At 39.3% G+C, this 21,979-nt stretch overlaps 4 protein-coding genes across 4 annotated transcripts in view; 3 read left to right on the top strand and 1 right to left on the bottom strand.

The window, feature by feature from the left end:
- The window catches only part of LOC129730427 (uncharacterized), a 291,440-nt gene that overhangs the window by 141,730 nt on the left and 127,731 nt on the right, over positions 1-21,979 (bottom strand). The gene's annotated exons all lie outside the window — the stretch shown is intronic.
- Positions 11,466-12,769, top strand: LOC129730423 (SUMO-activating enzyme subunit 1). Its single transcript, XM_055689746.1, has 2 exons — positions 11,466-11,682; positions 11,756-12,769. Exons 1-2 carry the CDS (start codon positions 11,591-11,593, stop codon positions 12,660-12,662), a joined length of 999 nt encoding a protein of 332 aa, XP_055545721.1. The 5' UTR covers positions 11,466-11,590; the 3' UTR covers positions 12,663-12,769.
- On the top strand, positions 13,400-17,470 carry LOC129730418 (GPI mannosyltransferase 3). Its single transcript, XM_055689737.1, has 3 exons — positions 13,400-13,844; positions 15,397-16,251; positions 16,311-17,470. The coding sequence occupies exons 1-3, from the start codon at positions 13,720-13,722 to the stop codon at positions 16,891-16,893; spliced, it is 1,563 nt and encodes a 520-aa protein (XP_055545712.1). The 5' UTR covers positions 13,400-13,719; the 3' UTR covers positions 16,894-17,470.
- Positions 18,974-21,252, top strand: LOC129730416 (integrator complex subunit 10). Its single transcript, XM_055689735.1, has 3 exons — positions 18,974-19,310; positions 19,371-19,632; positions 19,693-21,252. The coding sequence occupies exons 1-3, from the start codon at positions 19,120-19,122 to the stop codon at positions 21,124-21,126; spliced, it is 1,887 nt and encodes a 628-aa protein (XP_055545710.1). The 5' UTR covers positions 18,974-19,119; the 3' UTR covers positions 21,127-21,252.

Here is a 21,979-nt window from a genome sequence, read left to right as displayed (position 1 = left end):
ATTGCGACCATTACTTAATTCTATAGATCATTGCATACCAAGAATAACCTCACTTTTTAACACTTCCCACGGGTTTGTTTATAAGGTGTTAGATTTTTTCCCGTTCACCGTTTAGTGATAAGCATAGTTTACAGCTCCAAGCGAAGTGGAAAATTTGACAAGTGAAAAAGCGTAAATTTTCGCTTGCGAAATCTGTCGTGAAAACCCGTTTGTGGAACACGTACACGCTCATTTTTTGTTACTCTAAAGTGAGTTAGATATCACCCACTTTTGAAAAAAGTGGAGGTACCCTAATTAGGGTACTTTTACGGTTACTCACTTCTGAGTAAGGGCGTCATACGTCAAAAACTGAGTAGAATCTACTCTGTTCATGCAAACCAGAAATTAACGAAAATGAGTACAAGTTACCCAGTTTGCCTAAAAACGGAAATTTAATGATTTCTGTTTTTTGTAAATCTGACTCAATAAATAAAATAAATTCAGAACAATCAAAAACACAGATTTATTTTTCATCGGAACATTAGAAAATTTACTAAACCATTCCCGTGTCTTCATTGAATGCGGCACCCAACCGGTTGACAGTTGCCCGTGAACTGTGACTTACTTTTTTGTGCCAGATAATCCGTCATCATTCGTCACCTAATACTGCGAAGGATTTAAATTGCATCGATTGTTGAGCACTGTACATCAATACAAATGTTTCCGTTTGTTATCACGAATAAAAGTCCGGCTTTAAACGGCATCGTAGAACATACAACATGCGGTTGTTCATTTTGAAGAGATCTTTTAGGTGTTTTCAAATCCTCTGCAATACTGATGTTGGGCTGAAATTAATAATTGATTAAGAAATTATTGATTTGATGACAGATCAGATACTTACTGCTAGCCAACGAAAAAAAAGCGACACCAATTGTTCTTCGGAAACCGATAATATTGCTGTTGAAAACTTTTGACATATACATATACTCAGGGGTGAGTAAACATCATGGATAACAACTCAAAACTGAGTGAACATGGTAATTATGAAAATTTGGGTTAATGTTACTCAATTGTCCAGTACTCGATTACTCACTTTTTGACATTTTGCATAAGAATACCAAACTGAGTAGATTCTAATCAGATTAGAGTTAAAATAAAGCAGCGTGTAGGTATTTCACCAGCCTACAGTTTACAGTTTAAGTGAAGCGAAATTCACGTGTTTACACTCCGAGCGAAATGAAAATTGGCTGCAACCAGGGGCGGATTAACGCATAGGCGAAGCAGGCGGTCGCCTGCTCGTCAATCATCGAGGGGCGGCAAACAGACGGCTAATGCGTATGCTTATTTTTTAAGCGACGAGGAAATTTTTTCTCTCTCTAGCAGGATTTCCATTCACGTGCGACGCGACCATCCACATGTTCATGTATTAACGTTGTACTAACACTCCACATGCCACAGTCTTCTTGCAAAATTTCAGCTCAGTCGGACTTCGAAAAGTGGTGCCTCGAAGCGGTCAAAGTTTCAGCTAACTTATTGGCTATAAAGAGAGCTTATCGTAGCAATTGAGGATTGCAACGATTTTTGTTGAAAATTGTTAATAATTTTATTTGATATAGCTTCTAATGGTTCAACACCAGTAAGTCTATGTAATTCGAGTGTACCAAACCAAGGAGGACGCTTCAAAATCATTTTCAGAATTTTATTCTGAATCCTTTGGAGCGTTTTCTTCCTTGTTGAACAGCAACTTGACCAGATCGGTACAGCATAAAGCATTGCTGGTCTGAAAATTTGTTTGTAAATCAAAAGTTTGTTCTTTAAACAAAGTTTAGAATTTCTGTTAATGAGAGGATATAAACATCTCGTATATTTGATGCACTTGGCTTGTATACTTTCAATGTGCTCTTTGAAAATAAGTTTTTTATCGTAAATTAGTCCCAAGTACTTAACCTTGTCAGACCAACTGAAAATAACCCCATTCATCTTGACAACGTGATTATTGTTTGGCTTGAGGAAAGAAGCCTTAGGCTTATGAGGAAAAATCATCATTTGAGTTTTAGAAGCATTGGGAGAGATTTTCCACTTTTGCAAGTAGGAAGAAAAAATATCTAAACTTTTCTGCAATCGACTGCATATGACACGAAGGCTTTTTCCTTTTACGGAAATGCTTGTGTCATTGCAGAACAATGACTTTGTGTATCCTGGAGGCAAATCAGGAAGATCTGAAGTGAATATGTTATACAGGACTGGGCCCAAGACAGAACCTTGAGGCACACCTGCTCTGACAGGAAATCTATCAGATTTTGAATTCTGATAGACAACCTGCAGAGTTCGATCAGTAAGATAATTTTTCAAAATTTTGATTAGGAAAATTGGAAAATTAAAAGTTTGCAATTTCGCAATCAAACCTTTATGCCAAACACTGTCGAATGCTTTCTCTATGTCTAAAAGAGCAGCTCCAGTGGAATAACCTTCAGATTTCTTAGCTCGTATCATATTAGTAACTCTGAGCTATTGATGAGTTGTGGAGTGCCCATGGCGAAATCCAAACTGTTCATTTGCAAAAATTGAATTTTCGTTGATGTGTGACATCATTCGGTTAAGAATAATTCTCTCAAACAGTTTACTTATTGAAGAAAGCAAACTGATTGGTCGATAACTTGAAACTTCAGCTGGGTTCTTATTCGGTTTTAAAATAGGAGTAATTTTTGCATTTTTCCATAATTTGGGAAAATATGCAATTTTGAAGCAGCAATTGAACATTTTCACTAAAAATTCCATTGTGCTCTCAGGGAGATGTTTAATTAGTATATTAAAGATTCCAACGTCACCAGGTGCTTTCATATTTCTGAAATTTTTAATAATTGATTTAATCTCATTCAAGTTAGTTTCAATTATTTCTGCAGGTAAAAAATTCTGGGAAGAAATTAAATCAAATTGACGTGTAACTTCATTTTCAATTGGACCACAGAATTCAAATTTGAGTTATGAACACTCTCAAACTGCTGAGCAAGTCTTTGAGCCTTTTGTTCATTGGATACAAGAAAACGTTCACCATCTTTTAAAACTGGAATAGGCTTTGAAGGTTTCTTAAGAATCTTCGACAGCTTCCAAAATGGTTTTGAATATGGTTTCAATTTTTCAACTTTAGTCTCAAAATTTTGATTTCTCAGAAGAGTAAATCTATGTTTAATCTCTTTCTGTAAATCTTTATAAATAGTTTTAAAAACAGGGTCACGAGAACGTTGATATTGACGTCTGCGGACATTTTTCAAACGAATTAGAAGTTGAAGATTTTCGTCAATTATTGATGAATCAAATTTCACTTGAGCCTTTGGAACAGAATAATTCCTGGCATCAACAATTGCACATTTGAATGCTTCCAAAGCGGAATCAATATTCACTTCGTTTTGCAAATCAAGCTCATTATTGAAATTTCTCTCAATATGAGTTTTGTATCTTTCCCAATTAGCCTTGTTATAATTAAAAATTTTCAACTTCTTTTCTGCTTCAACTCATCGTTCAAAAAACACATTACTTCTCTTACGGTAAAGCCTCTGAGTGGAACGCGTTGGGAAAGTCGAATTGATGCTGTCACAGATCAGTTAGAGAAAAGTTGTCTACATTTACAGAAAATCCCCACACACAAGAAAGAGTGTGACATCGATGGTTAGAAATGCACCAAGAACTTGTTATTTTATCACCTATGTTGCCAGCTGAGACGACTCCAATGAATGCGTTAAACTACATCACAAAAAATCAACTGATTGATACTTTTTCAAATGTTTTTGTATCTTTGAAAATTTTACTCACTTTACCCATTAGTGTAACAAGTGGTGTTCTTTGAGCTCCTGGAAAAGACATACAATGAAAGCTCAGGAGACACATCCACAGTTCGATGAGCACTACAGCGCGAGAAGTGTTGGGTACAACTGCGGCAGCTGCGTCCAACCACGCTGAGTGCCAGCGAGTCATGTTGGCCACGGCTGTGACTCGTCAAAGCGTGGGTAGATATCGAGATGCTGGAGCCGCTGAAAAGAGACTTCATCGCCGGAAGAAACGACAGCATTGGGAGCGTCTTTTTGCGGAGGCGGAAGGTTGCTTCTCCAGGCACGATGCGAGGAGCTTCTACAAGAAGGTCTACGGAATTAGGAATCGAAACGTGTCAGCTCCTGTCATGTGCAACGATAGGGAGAGGAACCTGATAACCGATAAAACAGAGGTGGCCAGGCGTTGGAAGGAACACTTCAGTGTGCTGTTGAACGGTGAGGGAAACAGTGGAGTCGAAAGGAGCAGGATGACTATTGAGGATGATGGTCAAGCTGTGGATCCACCATCCATGGACGAGGTGAAGAAAGCAGTGAAAGAGCTGAGAAACTGCAAGGCAGCCGGGAAGGACGGCATTCCCGCCGAACTCTTCAAAGTCGGGAGCGAACAGCTGTATCGTGCCATCCATCGGATCATGCTGAGAGTGTGGTCTGATGAAGAATTGCCCTCGGACTGGTTGGAGGGTCTCATATGCCCGATCTACAAAAAATGCCATCGCCTGGACTGTAGCAATTATCGGGGCATAACACTTCTCAATACCGTGTACAAAATTCTCTCCCGCATCCTGTTCCACAGACTGAGGCCGTTGCAGGAGACCTTTGTTGGCGAGTACCAATGCGGTTTTCGAGGGGGACGCTCAACGACGGACCAAATGTTTACCTTGCGACAAATCCTCGATAAATTTCGAGAATACAATTTGCAGGCGCACCATCTGTTCATAGACTTCAGGGCAGCGTACGATTCAGTCAAGAGAAATGAGTTATGGCAGATTAAGATTGAACATGGCTTCCCAACAAAGCTGATTAGGCTGATTCGTGCCACCCTTGAAGGTTCTACATCAAGCGTCAGGATAGCCGGTGAGATATCGGACTCGTTCGTGACGTTAGATGGTTTGAAGCAGGGTGACGGGCTGTCGAACTTATTGTTCAACATCGCATTGGAAGGTGCTATACGGAGAGCTGGTGTGCAGAGAAGCGGCACCATCATAACGAAGTCGCACATGCTTCTCGGTTTTGCGGACGATATCGACATCATTGGTATCAACCGTAGAGCTGTGGAAGAGGCCTTCGGACCTCTCAGGAGGGAAGCTGCGAGATTAGGGCTCGTCATAAACTCTGCCAAAACGAAATACATGGTGGCTGACAGAGTGCGTGGTAGTCCGTCGGAGGTTGGTGCTGCGGTGGTGCTAGATGGGGAAACATTTGAAGTAGTCGACGAATTTATTTACCTGGGAACATTAGTGACATGTGACAACGAGGTTAGCCGTGAGATAAAGAGGCGGATAGCAGCCGCAAACAGGGCCTTTTACGGATTACGTAACCAGCTAAGGTCCCGCAGTCTGCAAATCCGTACAAAACTTGCACTCTATAAAACACTGATTCTTCCGGTGGCTCTCTACGGCCATGAATCATGGACGCTGAGAGAGGCTGATCGGCGAGCTCTTGGTGTTTTCGAGCGTAGGATTTTGCGTTCAATCCTTGGCGGCAAACTAGAAAATGGTGTTTGGCGCAGACGCATGAACCATGAAGTGTACCAGGCATACAAATCGGCGGATATAGTCAAGCGAATAAAACACGGCAGGCTTCAGTGGGCTAGGCATGTAGCGAGAATGCTGGATGAGCATCAAGCGAAGGCTATATTTAGCAGGAATCCCGATAGAGTTCGTCGACTTCGGGGTAGACCCCGCACTCGTTGGATGTGTGCTGTCGACGAGGATGCACGCGAAATAGGTGTTAGGGGCGATTGGAGGATAGCAGCCCAAGACCAAGTGACATGGCGACGTATTCTGGATTCGGCACTGGATTGATAATCGGTCTGTCACCTTAAAAGTAAATTAAGTAAGTAACAAGTGGCGAGAGAAGTTTCTCAAAATTAAAACTTATAAAGACGTAACTACGATCGACCATGTCGCAAGAACGTTTGTGTGGCTTGGCGATACTATCGATAAAAAGACAGGTGCTTCAAGAAATTGATATGTCGGAAACGATAAAAAAATTTGCAACATTGAAAGCATGAAAAGTTAATTTTTGAATTGTTAACACAACACATCTGCCGCTCATGGCAAGTCCGTCCCAATTGCATTTTTATCAATTTTGAGTTTATTTATGGAATCTATTCCTTTTTATATCTACTTTCGATAAAACAAATATTTTCGAATAGTTCGTTTTGAGGAACTATGAAAAAAATAGCAAGTCGGTTTGTCCCATAGTAAAAGTGATCGCAAGTCAGTTCCATTGAAAAAACCTTCGCAATTTAACCCAACAGCCAATAATGATTATGAAAATTGTGACGTTTACCACACCTTATGGTCTTCAGGTTTAGAATTGGATGTACCAAGTGATATTCGATGGGAGGTTTGATTGAATTTTAGGCGTTCTACTTCGTGTGGCTCTAGCTGATAGTACAATGTTTTCTTCAAAACAAAGTTTCCACCAGTAGCTTCCTTCAGCTGTTGTTTGTTGACAGTGAACGCTTTAGGTGTGTCATTGTTTTGTTAGCTAAAGCATTCTTTAGTAAATACTACTTTTCGTATTTTATCCGTATTTTATGTAAAGATGTGGTTATGAATTGTTCAATTATTGTCGTGAATTTCGTTTGAAGAATTTGTCAGTTATACCAAGTACTTCGGTACGCTACTTAGCTGTTTTTTAACGGAGCAAACATTTTCCTAAGCTCTAGGTGTTTTGAAGTAGAATACTTCTCTCAGGAAGTTCGGCTACATAGGGATGTGAAATGAAAATCTAAAACCGAAAAAAGTGAAAAATATGTCCAATTTCAAATGCTAATAAATCGGTTAGTATTCGATGGATTTCCTTCGTTCTTGCAGCAATAGATTGGAAAATCTTCTAAGATTCTTCCCAAAATAAGATAATTGTAATTTTATTATTCACACTATTGCACTATTGAAAATAGTCAAGCCTTGTCAAAACGAAAAATTCGACCTCCGATTGGTCGTTATATGCTTGCTTCCCAAGCACGGTCGACAGGATCATATACCTTGCAATTGAAAACATGCTATTTGGCCTATATAAGAGCCTGTTTCAGCCGGAGCCGCTCATAATAGTTCTAGACAGCGACAGCAGCAGTCGTCCTTCCTTAGCAGCAGCACTAGCCCTGTGGTTGGTCACCACGTCTCAGGAGCAGCGCGGTTTTTCTCAGCGTGTGTCGCCAGACAACCATTATTTCCCCCGTGTTGGGGCAGCATGAAGATTGCCATCAGGAAATCCAATTTTGGAAATCAAAATGCCTTTTTCAAGGCAAATAAACAAGTCATTGAAAGTTAATAATTTTTGTCAACGCAAGCAAGCATTCTGTGTTGCATCCTAGCAATTTAAATTCCCCTAATGTTAGGGCAGCTCAAAGGTTGTAATTAGCAACCGATTTTGAACCGCAAAATGCTTTTTTTCAAGGCAAATAGAAAAATAATTGAAGGTTAATAATTTTCTGGCATCAACACAAGCAGACATTCTGTGCGGGATGCAATCAAATTCTATTGTAGTTGTCAAATTTTTACTTTATTGAGTTAACCCCTCACTGTTGGGGCAGCGCAAAGGCTGTGATAAGCATAACCGATTTTGAATAAAAAACTGCCCTGTTAGAACGCATTCACAAAAGCAGTTAGTTCGACTATGCAGAGTTAATATGGAGTCGATTCAATCAATCAGCATGAACAGAATTTCGTCGTCACCCAGCTGCCAAGTGGCAACATGATGCAATACGCAACAGCGAGCAAACGTAATCGCTTGATGTTACAAGCCGCAATACGGTTAGGGATAAATCGTTGCGTGTGTGAGAGCAACATCGGTGTTTATTCGCTGGATACAAAAATCAAATGCAAATTGTGGTATAATTCGCCTGAAGAACATTACAAAATGGTAAAACTGAACAGAAAGGCGTGGCCTATCTTGTAGCACCCTTCGACTATAAAAGAGTGTTTCTGGGAAAACTAGCTACATTCATTAGTCGGAAGGTGGGCTGGATGGACCGTCCACAACGTTGACAGCAGATATCAGCACTCAGCAGTAACAGAGGATAGCAGCGGGTTGCGCCTGTGGCTGCCTTCAAATTAAACAAATCACTTGCCCTGTGGTTGGTCACCACGTCTCAGGCCTCTACCAGGCTGACTTTCGCACGATAGCGGCGGTATTAGCGGTTGATGCATTTGCCAACGCTTACTCCAGTAAAGCCGTGTCTAATTTTCAATATGAAAAACACCTTTCTATTGTGTTTGCCGTGCGCATAAGGCCTCTGCCAGGCTAAACGCGAAAAGCGGCGCGAACCGATTCGCTCGGCCGCAGGTTAATGTACAGCGTAAGTAGAGCTGTGTAAAAGTATTCTACTTCAACCTTGCGGTCGTGGCTTTGCACACAACCCTCCTGTGATTTTTTTTCATATTTACTTCCACTGCTACGTGGAAGCTGTCCGCCGTCACGAACGTGTGACCGCTCTCAGGGAAATTTAGAACAAATTACCCCCCTGATTTTGAATTTATCAGTAGTATCAAATGTAAAAACAAAATCTAATTTCATTTTGAGCGGCGTAGTTGGTATATTGTGTTATGCTTCTCACGAAAAACTTGTTTAATGAAGCACGAGAGAAGGTCGTTTATGAATTGACCAGCGATGGATTCAGTCCAAACGCAAGCTATAGCACCGCCATCGATTTGCAGTAGTTGGTTTTTCATCACCGGTCGTAGCTGGCTATGGGACTGACTTGCTATCATTCTGGCTACGTACCCTAAAAGTAATCGCATGTGAGTCACAGCTTATGATTTTCAACAAATTTTAATCAAATTTCGGTGTGTATGCAAGTTTTATGATGCAAAAGTGTTAGATTGTCATTGCAGTACTAAATTCTGTTGGTGGTATTGATTGAAAAAGCATTTGAGTGCAAAACTTCACCTAAAGTGTTACGATTTGTGATCGCTGTTTTCTCATCAGCACCAAAACGCAAATGGGACGGACGTGCTATGAGCGGCAGACATGCTGTCTAATCAAATTTTCGAGTCTAAAGAAAATGCGTTTCATATAAAATAAAAACTTGAGGGGGGGGGGGCGGCAAAATCAGTCTTCGCCTGCAGCTCAAATCAGCCTTCGTCCGCCCCTGGCTGCAACTGACAGAATATAAACGCACGCAAGTTTTCGCTTGCTGCTACTTTTTTCACTAGCGTTTGCATGCGTGAAAAAGTAAACCCAATTGTTTACCGTTCCAAGCGAAGTGAAATTTTTTCCGGTTGCATTTTTTACGAGCCTGAAAAAATGAACATTTTGTATGAGATTTTCACTTCGCTTGGAACTCTAAATAGGGCTATCCAGCTTCTTACGCACCATAGTGGCGGTCGCTATAATGCGTGGTCGTAATATACGAACCTCTCTGCTTACGTCAGATTTGTGATTTCTGAAAAATTGGCAACACAAATGTTGCCAGAAATATTTTTCTTTTGATAAATTGTATGAAGACTACAAACTGACGTAAGCAGAGTTGTCAAAAGAGTGGTTAATTTATCACGAACTTCGCATTATAGCGTCCGCCATTAGGGCGCGTAAAAAGCTGGATAGGAGTGAAAATGAGTGATACGAGTACGAAAAAGATCGTATAAATATCCGTCTATGATAATTCGTTACCACCAGGCAGTAAAAAGTGCTATGCTGAAAAATCAGTTCTATCGGGTACGTAAACCCGTATAAAGCAGCCGAAAATTTTACAAGTCTATGTAAATAAACCCGCGACAACTGTCAAATCGCAATGGCCACGGCCCTCACATTTTGGGAGCCCACAAAAGTTCACTTTTAACAAAAAAAATTGTGAGACTTAAAAAAACCTGGAACTTAGACAAAACTAACACAATTCTTCTATAACCCCCAAACCTTAATCAGGCCCTGGCCATTTGCCTACATCTATTCGGTGAGTGTTATTTGACATTTGACAGCACTTGCATATGTGTTAGTTTCTGAACTACACTACATCTCCAGAAGGAATTCGACATAAGACAATGCATCGTGTTATACATCGATGAAAACGATGGCAAAAATGGCTGATATTCGAAATGCTATTTCATTCCTTCAGCCCCCCCCCCCAGAATGTTTTTGTCAGCGATTGAGTCATATTCGTCTCATTTCCATCAATTGAATCATATTCGTCTCATTTCCATCACTGCTGCCAAACGTGGGTTTCAAAACGGCAGAGAACAGATATTCATGAAAAAGCACTAAACAATAAAAAATGACCAGTTTTTGGAAACAAACTGATAAATATTTTCAATGTCGAAAAGCGAGAGCGATGACGGAGGTTAATTCACGGACAGGCGCATTAGGGTGCATATGAAATCTACTTTCTACTATCCGAATTTCGTTTAGCGGTAGGGCTTAGAATTTGACTTATAACTAAGACGAACAATAACAAGACGGACACCTCCCTGCATATGACTGTGAACAAGGTCAAAACACTCTCAACGCGTCTAAGAAACATCAACTGTGTCTGTATGCGTGTTATCGTTTCGGCACGTTTCGCAAGTCATTTCTGTAGTTGTTATTGTCAAGCTTGTATTAGATCTATTAGATTTTAACTATTTTTCCCTTTTTTATATGAAATGTATGAAAAATAGACCGGCCCCCCACCCCTCTAGAAATTTTCCATCGTTGCGTTCATGATGATTTTAGTATAAATGCCCAAGCAAAAGGCTGTTTTGAGGCCGTGCAAACGATGTAATCGCTATTTCGCTCTCGAAGGCAACTGTCTTGAATATTAAGCTGAATTTAACCAAAAAAGGTTTTTTTACTTTAAAATTCGTGAAACTGTATCCAGCTTTTTACGCACCATAATGGCGGACGCTATAATGCAAAGTTCGTAATAAATTACCCACCCCTTTGACAACTCTGCTTACGTCAGTTTGAAGTCTTCATTCAACATTTGTGTTGCCAATTTTTCAGAAATCGCAAATCTGACGTAAGCAGAGAGGTTCGCATATTACGAACACGCATTATAGCGATCGCCATTATGGTGCGTAAAAAGCTGGATATAGACCTTTTTACGCACGAATGTGTTAGTGCCACTAGTTGAGGAAAATATGTACGAATAGCTCTTTTGATTGCAATGCTATGTTTTCAGCAGCTGAACAAATAATCAGTTGAACGATCATTATATGTTTTAAACTTGTTTCTGAATAAATTTTTTCATCTGTGATCAGAAATCGAAAGAAGCTGCTGAACATAATCGACCATAAATGGTAAAAAGTGATAAAAGTCGAAGCAACGAGATGCGATGATTTACAGTTTGGAGGAAAAAAAGCAACTATACACAGGTTTACACGTTTTCTGGTGTGCGTGTGTGAAAAGTCACTTGTCTCTATAGAGGAATTTCGTTACGTACTATATTGATAGACTTTGAAACTGAGAAAGAAGATTTAATTTTATTTGTCAGATGTTTAGCCTGTTTTTGGCGTGTTTCCATAAAACGTCAGTTTAGTAAAAAAATTTAGGTTGAAACCGCGTCGCGTCTTTCGCAAATTACTAACAAAGAGAGTAAAACAGAAGTTTTAACTCACTATTTTCGAAGGCATTAACCTAAAATGGTTGAAGCTAATGGGATGGAGCTTACGGAACAGGAGGCCGAGTTGTACGATCGTCAAATTCGGCTCTGGGGACTCGACTCTCAAAAAAGGTACAAACTGTCTAGCCGGTTAACCTCAAAAAAGGTCTTGATTAATTTCTGTTGTTTTCTATTTTTTCTATAGACTACGTGCAGCTCGCATACTAGTAGCCGGAATGAATGGACTTGGAGCGGAAATAGCTAAGAATATTATTCTATCCGGTGTCAAATCTGTCACTCTTCTCGATGATCAAGACGTGAAGGAATCAGATTTTTGTTCACAATTTTTGGCTGCTCAATCGTCGCTTGGTACTAATCGTGCCGAAGCCTCTTTGGTTCGAGCTCAGCAGCTCAACCCAATGGTTGAATTGAAGGTCGATACGGAGAACATATCCAAGAAGCCGGATGGCTATTTTAAGAATTTCGATGTGGTCTGTATTATGGAAGCTTCAACCGAACAGCTTCTGCGTATTAACGGGGTATGCCGCGAAGCAGGCGTTAAATTCTTCGCCGCTGATCTCTGGGGAATGTTTGGGTTTTGTTTCGTCGATCTGCAGGAGCATAATTTTGTCGAGGATGTGGTTAAACATAAGGTCATTTCAAAGCCTCATGAGAAGACCAAAACGGAGCTTGTGACGTCAACTGTGAAACGTACTATTAACTATCCGTCTTACAAATCGTTGGTAGAGTTTGACTTCAAGGCTCAATCTTACGCTCGTAAGTTAAACCGTACTGGTCCGTCACTGCCAGCATTGCGTGTTTTACAAAAATTCCGAGACGATGAGAAGCGAGATCCTCTGTACACCGAACGAGCTGCGGATTTGGAGAAGCTACAAAAAATTCGTGACGAAATTGCCCCCGGTTTAGTTCCGGATGAAGCCTTCGTTCATGTTTTTGCCCAGATTTCTCCAGCTGCCGCAATCGTAGGAGGAGCCGTCGCTCATGAGATCATCAAAACAGTTTCCCAAAAGGAGGCACCCCATCTCAACGTTTTTCTGTTCGATCCGGAGAGATGCTGTGGATTTATTGAGGCCGTAGGGGTGGACGCCTAATTTGCTAACTCCTGGAAGTCGCCACGAGCGTGCAGTATCAGTATGATTTATGAAAATATTTTAAACTTATTCGTTACAATAAACTCTTCTAAGTGTAATCACATGGATCGGTTAATTTTACTTCGACTAGAACGTGAGCAGGGGAAAGATTGCTTTGCTTAGGTTGGACTTTCGTAGCGTGTCGAATTAACTATTTATGTTTGTTGAGACAATTTAGTATCACTTTTGGTTGCATTTCTGTAAAAACCCTATTTAAAGTTTACTCGAATCGGATTGGCTTATAATTTTTTTTTTTGGTTTCGTATTCGAGAATATCATTCTCTGATTAAATTCTAATCAAATTCTTGCTTAATTCTGAACAAGTTAACATTAGATTTCAGCTCGAAATGCAGAATAAGAGGTATAATTTCAAGAGTTCGTTTATTAATTAGAATCAGAACGTTTATTAATTTTTATTTTATTACAAATTGTTGTAAAATTAAGTCTCAAGTACATTTGTGCAAACTTTCGGTTTCGGTAAAAACGGCCGATCGGAACGATCAGGATTGCTGCATTCGAAGAGATGCGGATGCGACATTCAATTGTCAGGTTACGTCATTCATTTTCAAAAAAAATAAGCACGTCATCGCACACAATTGCCCGATGTTTGCATGTGTACAGTTGCGTTACGCGCACATGGGTAGTTATGAATGAAGGGCGAGTGAAGAAAGGTGCTGAAGAGTTTATTTTTGTTCTCAACCGTCGGCGAATGGTATAGTTGTGTGTGTGCTATTTCTTCGAGGGGGACAGTTGTCTGGCGATGTGGTCCTCATTTTCCAGTGATTTTGCCGTTATTTTCATTGGTTTAACGTAAAAACCGGTAGTAATTATGTACCGGTTTTGATGGCGAATGCCAAGTGATAGTTTGCGTTAAGAAATTTGATAGATTTCTCAGTGAAAATTAAAAGTGACAAAATTGATTTCAAAGCACGCTGCTGGTAATTGGTAGCATCTTCAAAAATACGCGTTCATTCTTTACCGGAGTATATTTTGGACCCAGCGGAAGGTTCATGAGAACATGTTGAGCAAGGTGTTGCTTTTTTTCGTCGCTCTGCGGCTGGCATCGGTCTTTCTTGTTAGAACATGGTATGTTCCGGATGAGTACTGGCAAAGTTTAGAAGTTGCTCATCGTCTTGTGTTCGGGTAAGTTTTCAAATTAAACCCTTTAATCGGGCTCCGAAGCTGTCGCCTGAGAGTTCATGCATATGGTTACGGAATGAAGCGTCTCCTCGAAATTATATTCATCATGCTAGGGGTCTTTCGATTGCTTTGTTATGTAATCACTGTAATCAGGGATGCCACATATACAGATTTTTCTGCATTTTACAGATTTTCGAACTAAAAGAGCAATACAGATTAGATTGTAGAATTACAGAATACTGACAAAAATACAGATTTTATAGATTTTTTTTGTTATACCGACGAACAGAAATCAATTTCAATCTGAATCTGATTATACGATTTTCAAAGTTTTGTAAAAAAACAACATCAATATTATCTTGGTATCGATGCAGAAGAAGTGGAATGTGACTTGGACGCAGCGCGAAAACTAACGTTTCGAAATATTTGTCGGGATTTCTATTCAAAGTTCGTGAAACAAATTGCAAAGAGGTGGGATTTCATCGATTCTGTTGTAAAAACGGCAGCTACTTAAATTTTAAATTTATTTTTTCTCGAGTAATCTTAAAATGCGTAACAGCAACTGACCGACAAGGGCTGAATAACGAACTTCGCACGCTTAAAACAAACTTTTTGACCGGAAGATTCATTGACTTAACTTAGTCTGAGCTGGTGAACACCACTAGACGGGATGATAAATTCAAGTTTCCGTTACAGAACATTTGTGAGAAATTTTTTAATAAATCCACATTCTTCGGCTTGGTTAGAACGCATACTTTCAATATATAGTTGATACGAGTCTAAAACCAGAAATTGCATGGCCCTTAAGCTAATGATCTCAATTTTAAAAGCGAAAAGCTATGTTGCAGATCAAGGAAGAGATACTAATATCGCATTAACGAAAACATAAAAAAATAAATTCAACAAAAACCTGTTAAACATCACGTAGAGAAAAATGAACTTGTTTTAATATATCCTGTAAGTAAAAATTTTTCCAACATTCTTAGTTTGCTCGATACAGATTTTAATTACAGATTTCTTGGCCCGAGATACAGATATACAGATATTTTCGAAGAAAAATACAGATATAAATGTGGCAACCCTGACTGTAATCATTCTCGGGTAATGTGGGAATGATAAGAAACTTAGAAAATGCAAATAAATTCTGGACTTACGAATAGGAAATTCCCAAATTATGATGTAGCAATACTTTGGTCTTTAAATGCTAATTTCACGCTCGTATTTGCAAGCTTGATATTTATTTGCTTTCTATTCAAAATTATGTTCGTAAATATTGCATCTTCCATAAGGATTAAATATGTAGATGTGATCAACTTGTTGGTCGTACCTAAATTACAATTTATTGCAGGAACAAACTTCATGCATGTCGTTGGATGTATAATATTTTATGATGAACGAAAAAAAAATCTGTGTAAGGTTGATTAAAAATTGTTTCTGCGTGTTACTTAGGGGCTACATTAAATGTCGCTTATTTTTAAGGAGAAATGTTACCTTTGTTAAAAATAAGCTCTGTCATGCACAATTATTTTATTTTCTAATCAATCCACATTTTTAGGTATGGACATCTCACTTGGGAATGGACGAAAGGCATAAGGAGCTACGTTTATCCATCAGTGATTGCACTACTGTACAAGCTGCTTGCTCTGGTGAAACTGGACACTGTAGAGTTGCTTGTGCTGCTGCCTCGTGTTCTCCAAGCCCTTCTGTCGGCTTACTCCGATTATAGGTTCTATATTTGGTCGAACAAGAGCAAGTGGTCCACTTTCGTATTGGCGAGTTCATGGTTTTGGTTCTACACCGCCTCCCGCACGCTTTCCAACACACTGGAAACGTCACTGACCGTCATCGCTCTTAGTTACTTCCCATGGGCCGCTACGGAGAGTACTACCTTCCTGTGGCCGGTAGCATTATCTGTGTTCGTTAGGCCAACATCAGCTATTCCGTGGATTCCGCTATGCCTGTACCATATGAAAAAGTCCAGTCACCCTATTTGGGAACTGCTGTTGAAGCGATATCTTGTAATCGGATTCATTGTGGGGACTTTCACTGTAGCCATCGACAGCTTTCTTCATGGTTCTCTACTCTTGTCGTCTTATAATTTCCTTCAATTCAATGTTCTCAAAGGCATAGGCAGCTGGTATGGGGAACATCCTTGGTATTGGTACGTTAACGTAGGATTGCCGACGATTCTGGGAGTCGGAACTTTACCGTTCTTACTCGCTGCCGTGGAAACTATACGCAATAGACAAGTTTATCATGAACGCTCCGTACTACTTGTAGCTATTGCCTTTACGCTAGTAGTTTATTCGTTGCTTCCACATAAAGAGTTTCGGTTCCTCCTGCAGATTTTACCCTTGTGCCTGTACCTTTCTGGAGATTATCTATCGCGATGGAGTCGAAAAGCATCTGGGTAGAATCATTATCAATGTATGGTATCGTATAAAATTTAAATGAATTTTACTGTTTCAGGAAACTCGTTTGGTTTGCGGCTATTGCGCTGTTGATTGGAAATTTGGTGCCAGCCGGTTATCTAAGCTTCGTGCATCAGCGAGGTGCTCTAGATGTCATGTCCTCGTTGCAATCTATAGCACGCAATTACCGAGATGAATTTAATCTACCGGCAAAAATTTTGTTTCTTCTTCCTTGCCACTCCACGCCCTTCCAAAGCCACGTGCATCATAACACCTCAATGCGTTTCTTACGCTGCGAACCAAATTTTGCTAATGATGAAAGTTATGTGGACGAGGCAGAAACTTTCCACCAGGAACCTACAAGTTGGCTTCGCAGAAATCTTCCAGTTCATCCCAGAAGCGCACTGCCGACACACATCGTTGCATTTGATACGCTGGAACCGCAAATAAAGGATTTCCTCGCAATGTATGAACAGAAAGAGTCGTTCTTCCATTCAGACTACACAACCGACAGAATTGGAGCTAATATTCTCATATACGAGCGGTTCAATCCTAACAAAGGTACCACCACTACTGCAGTACCACCAGTGCAGCAGGACCCAGTTGAGCAACAATCTGCCGAGCTAGAGAACGAAGGCTAAGAGCAAGCTCAAACATTTTAATAGAATTAATATTTCGTGTGTATTTGACTGGTTTTTGATTTCAATCATAATTATGCTGAGTTATTGCATGTGGTTATATTTTGTGAGTCCCTAAGACAAATGAGGCAATAATGAACCTTAGGTGTAAAATTAAATGATTTGGTAGGCACTAGTGCGTAAGACTATTGACGTACTTTATCTTTCTTCGGTATAATGAAAGCTTTCTTTAGAAAAGAATAATTTAGCTCTATGGGAGCTAGGCTAAGTGTAATAAAAAATTAAATTACAAACTTTTAAATAGCATCCTACATATAATTTAAGTTAAGATGTAAAAGTTAATGACTGCATAATAACTTGCACTAGCTTTTAATTTGTTTTTATGTGTCGATGTAGTTTTAACGAACATTAATTTTACATGCGTATTGAGAGTACATACATAGTGAAATTATTGTGTGGTCATTGCTTTAGGTTACTAATTACACACATCCTGAGTCTTGCTTACCATATTTTACTAAATAAAGTGTTCATATTTTTAAAAAATAGATTTGTTGAAATAAATAATTTAATAGAGAACCTTCCTAAGGACTTTAGAATATGAAAATTCACATCACTTCCAAACTGCATCTACCTCCTTTCGAATTACTTCATAAAGCAAATGCCTCTCTGATTTCAATTAGTTCACTTAATAAACTTATATTAGAAAAAAAAACAACACTTCAAATTTCTGGAAACAAGTTTTGGTGCTGTTGGCCTAACCCGACAACGTAATTTAAATTACGCCCCTCTCTCCTAATGATTGTTCATCGCACACGAATGAATTGAAATGCTGACGTTAGCACCGCGTTCATTCCCAGAGTTGCCAATGTTCCAGTTTAAACTGGATTCTTCCAGTTTTTTTGCAAGTGATCCAGTCAAACAGTTTAATCTCAAAATCTTCCAGTTTTTTGTATATCTGCCAGTTTTATCCAGATTTTTTGGACACTCAACCTCCGATTGGTTTTTTGAAATATTTTTAGAACGTAAATTTTGTGGATTGATAAGTCACTCTTAACTCTTAACTCTTAACAGCATTTTCAGTATCGTATCTTCTCGTACGAAACAAAGCCAAACTAGGTGTTGTATTGCATGGTTGAGAAATAAAGTTCAGTTTTATTCTAGAATCTAACAAAAAGGCTTCATCAGATCATGCAGAAAAAGAAATTAATTGCAATGATAGGTTAATGTTATATAAAAATGAAAACAATCTATTTCAAAAACGTTATATTCAGACGGCATTCTTCAAATTACTTTCTGTTGCGGAGCAATTTGAAAATTGTTCGAATAATCAGATATCAAGAGATAGCAAACTCAGAGATAACTGAAATTTACACTTCTCACTTGTAACGTAGGAAAACGTTGCATCAGTTCTTTTGTTAAAAGTTAAAAGTTAAAATAAATAAAAAAAGCTTTATTTTCTGTTTTTGCTATTAACTGGTTGCGCAATTTCAAATTTTGCTCCTGTAAATGAGATTTTTCAGTCTATATGTTTAACAAAATATAAGCATACAAAATGTATGTCCGCTGTATTTGAAACTTATAATGGATTCAATAACCATCACAAAGAAGCTCTCCCACAATTTTGTCGGTATTTTGCAAGGGAATGGTATGGTAGCCTTCAAGCGTTACGAACATCTATTTCTGTACCGTTTGTCTCAAAACTACTTTTTCTGCTGTCACAGTTTGCTTCACTTTGCTTTGGGACACAATTAATGTACTAAATATCACTTAGAATATCACATACCATGTGAAAACCTTAAGAAATTGCTCACAACTGTCTGATATGCTATTAATAATTGCAGTTAACATTTAGCCGGTTTGCCCGAATCAACATAAGATAAGGGTAAACTGCCCATTTTTCGGGTGCCAGTGCCAGTGATGTTGGTAACGCGTCAAATGTATGGTAGCTGACAGCGATGCCATTCCCGTGGTATTTTGTAAATTTATTTGGAATCCAGTTTTTTCCAGTTTTTTCTTCAGCATTCTTCCAGGTTAATGAAAAAAGTTATTGGCAACTCTGTTCATCCCGCAGTAGAACTGTCAAAACAATAAACCCTTTATGTGGCCGTAATGTAGTTAACAGGCTAACGCCGGATTCTGGTTAGAATTTTATGAAAATATTTACTATAATTCTTACTTTTAGCTGCTATTTTAACATAAATTTGACTGAACTGTGAGAGAAAAAACATAATGGATGTACTTTCAAGTGAAAAATATTTGATAGCACGCGCCAAACAGACTTCTGATCCATACACGGCGAAGGCTTGGATCATTGCCGCCAAGACACTGTTTCCGAATGATTTTGGTGTCCAGTTTGAGGCATATGAAATCGAGAAGAACGGCAAAAATTTTGAGGAAGCTGCCAAATGTTTGAGCTATATGTAAGTATAAAGTTAGTGTTGGTCCATTCAAGAAACAGAAACAATCCTAAACCATTCCAGTATAATGACGTTCCAAAATGCTCATCAAACGCCGGCTAGCTTGTTGAATGAAATTTCCTTGATGACTGCCGCCTTGCGTGTGCCAGAAGGGACGACAACCCCGGAGCAGGAGTTCTACGTGAAAATGTTCCAGTATATCTCGTATGAGGTGCAACATAAGATTCTCCTGCTTACGGCTGCTCATTCCAACAACAATCTGGACCATTGTAGATTGATACTGCTCCTGTTGAAGCGTTTTCCTCAAGCCATTTCCACGCATGCTGTAAGCTAAACTATACCCTCGCAAACTGATTATGCTGCGATTGATTTTTTTCTTTTTCAGCCTCGCTTAGTAGATACTCTAGTGCAGAACATCGCCATTCCTAGCTTCAAGGAGATGCTAGTTCAGGAAGCCATTCCGTTGATATTCAATCGTCCTCCAGATTTACCCAACAAATTGGTGCATCAGATCATGGCTATTTGTTTCGAGTACTATCTTAATCAGATGTTAGTAGATTCTGAAGATAAAAGTCGCCTGGTTTCCGAATGCTGGCGTAAAATCTTCGAAACAATGGAATTCTGCGGCAAGATTCTAAAATGGGAGCCTTTTGTACCGTACAAGAAGGGCTGGAGTAAGGACATCTATTGGCAGAAGATTATACAGATAGTGCAGTCGGCACCGCCACGCCCCTCGGAGAATAAACAAATTCTGTTTTGTGCGACGATTGTGTTTGTGCTTTCTCTTCAAGAGTACATCAATTTTTCGCATCTCAAAAGCAAAGATGGAGAAATTGAGGTAGTTTTGGTTGATGGTTTGAAGGATCTTAAACTAGATTTAAAGCGGAGACAGCTCGAACCAGTTCTAGAAATTCCGCAGGTGGTTGTAAATGGTCCAGTAAACCCGGATGCTCCGAACTGTCTTGTTACGTCTTACAACTGCTGGCAACTGTTGCACTCCAATGAGATTTTGAAGGCTGACTTTACACAATTGATAATTTGCATTCCAGCCCTGTCTCTCTGGATTCAAAAGTTTCTAATGGATCTCTCTGTGTACGTGGGACAACACGAGGAGACCCACTCATTACTGCAATCGCCTAACGCCCGCAACATGAGCCAACTGGAAAAAAACGTCCGTCTCTTTGGCTTGGCACTTGCTCAAGGAAACATAAATGTGCACTTGTTCGAGCTAATGAGTAACATAGTGCAGAACTTACCTACTACAAATGGTACCTATTTGCAAAGTATATCGCTTTCGCCAGCTTCCAGGGTATTGATGCTGATGCCGCTAACAAAACGTTCTATTCTTCATTACATTGTGCAGATTCTCATCACACTGTTAAAAACCAAGCTAGGTGACCCGGACTGTTCCAGTTCGCTGATGGGGAATCTTTTGGTACTGTGTCAACTTAACTGGCCACATGAGTCGACCATCGTCGAAATTATTTTCGAGATTATTAAATCGCGGCGACAGTTTAGCTATCTGCTTTTTACCAGTTACATCGTCAATGTTGAAATTGTCGAAGAATTCATGTACCTATGGCAGAAGTGTCCCGAAATAAAGCTGGAGTTTGCTCTTCCGCAGGCTGCGAACAGTTTAACAGCGGCTGGTAGCTCCCGTCGAATCGGTACCCGTGGGTCGGACCGCGGAGTGAAGGAAGATTTTAAGCAAGTCATACGGCAGCAAATTGCGCGCTGCAATGAGGATTTGGACGATCTGATAGCCCAGTTTTTACAGCAACAGCATATGGCACTACTGCAGAACGTTTTCGATAGGTGAAATGTAACTGTGTTTTTCGGTATTGATAATAGTTGGTAGCTTGGCAATCGTGTAGCACCCTAATTGCTAGGAAAATGAGAAAATAAAATCTAAACGATTTATTGAATTCTTGGTGATTATCACTTCTGTCGTTGTTTTTCATTGCGGGTTTGCGGCAATTATTCACATATTGAAGAAAAAAGTGTAGTGTTTCATCATTGCAAACTAAAGCATCTAGGCAAAACAAGTAGGTCTCTCTATATGTTTTTATTTCTCTTAAGAAACCATGTTTTTTCTGTAAGCTCCGGTTTCAACCGGAATCTTCCCCCTGATGAAGTATATCCTACAACTGAATTAATTTGGTCAGAAGATACTGAAGTGGCAAAATTATTGAATATTTTAACGCGGTTTTTACTTTCGGTATTTTTCGCTTAACACTGATTATCGTGTTCGTTGACAGTGATGTATGTGTTTTGTTAGTTTGGGTTTGCATAAGAGAAATTAAGGAAGCAGGATGATTTTGCATTCGTCCTTGCTCACTTGACATTTTTGAAGTAGAATACTTCTCTCAGGAAGTTCGGCTACATAGGGATGTGAAATGGAAATCTAAAACCGAGAAAAGTGAAAAATATGTCCAATTTCAAATGCTAATACATCGGTTAGTATTCGATGGATTTCCTACTTACTTGTAGCAATAGATTGGAATATCTTCTAAGATTCTTCCCAAAAGAAGATAATTGTAATTTTATTATTCGCACTATTGTACTATTGAAAATAGTCAAGCCTTGTCAAAGCGAAAAATTCGACCTCTGATTGGTCGTTATACGATTGCTTCCCAAGCACGGTCGACAGAATTATATACCTTGCAATTTAA

This window comes from Wyeomyia smithii, chromosome 3 (assembly GCF_029784165.1).
Source record: "Wyeomyia smithii strain HCP4-BCI-WySm-NY-G18 chromosome 3, ASM2978416v1, whole genome shotgun sequence".
NCBI classification, from domain to species: Eukaryota; Metazoa; Arthropoda; class Insecta; order Diptera; family Culicidae; genus Wyeomyia; species Wyeomyia smithii.
This window is presented reverse-complemented; position numbering and strand designations above follow the sequence as displayed.

Bases quoted from the DNA above. Each gene is read 5' to 3' on its own strand.
- LOC129730423 (XM_055689746.1), top strand. From the start codon at position 11,591: ATGGTTGAAGCTAATGGGATGGAGCTTACGGAACAGGAGGCCGAGTTG. The intron at 11,683-11,755 runs GTACAAACTGTC...TTTTTTCTATAG, and splicing joins GGACTCGACTCTCAAAAAAG to ACTACGTGCAGCTCGCATAC.
- LOC129730418 (XM_055689737.1), top strand. From the start codon at position 13,720: ATGTTGAGCAAGGTGTTGCTTTTTTTCGTCGCTCTGCGGCTGGCATCG. The intron at 13,845-15,396 runs GTAAGTTTTCAA...CCACATTTTTAG, and splicing joins GCTCATCGTCTTGTGTTCGG to GTATGGACATCTCACTTGGG. The intron at 16,252-16,310 runs GTAGAATCATTA...TTACTGTTTCAG, and splicing joins TGGAGTCGAAAAGCATCTGG to GAAACTCGTTTGGTTTGCGG.
- LOC129730416 (XM_055689735.1), top strand. From the start codon at position 19,120: ATGGATGTACTTTCAAGTGAAAAATATTTGATAGCACGCGCCAAACAG. The intron at 19,311-19,370 runs GTAAGTATAAAG...AAACCATTCCAG, and splicing joins GCCAAATGTTTGAGCTATAT to TATAATGACGTTCCAAAATG. The intron at 19,633-19,692 runs GTAAGCTAAACT...TTTCTTTTTCAG, and splicing joins AAGCCATTTCCACGCATGCT to CCTCGCTTAGTAGATACTCT.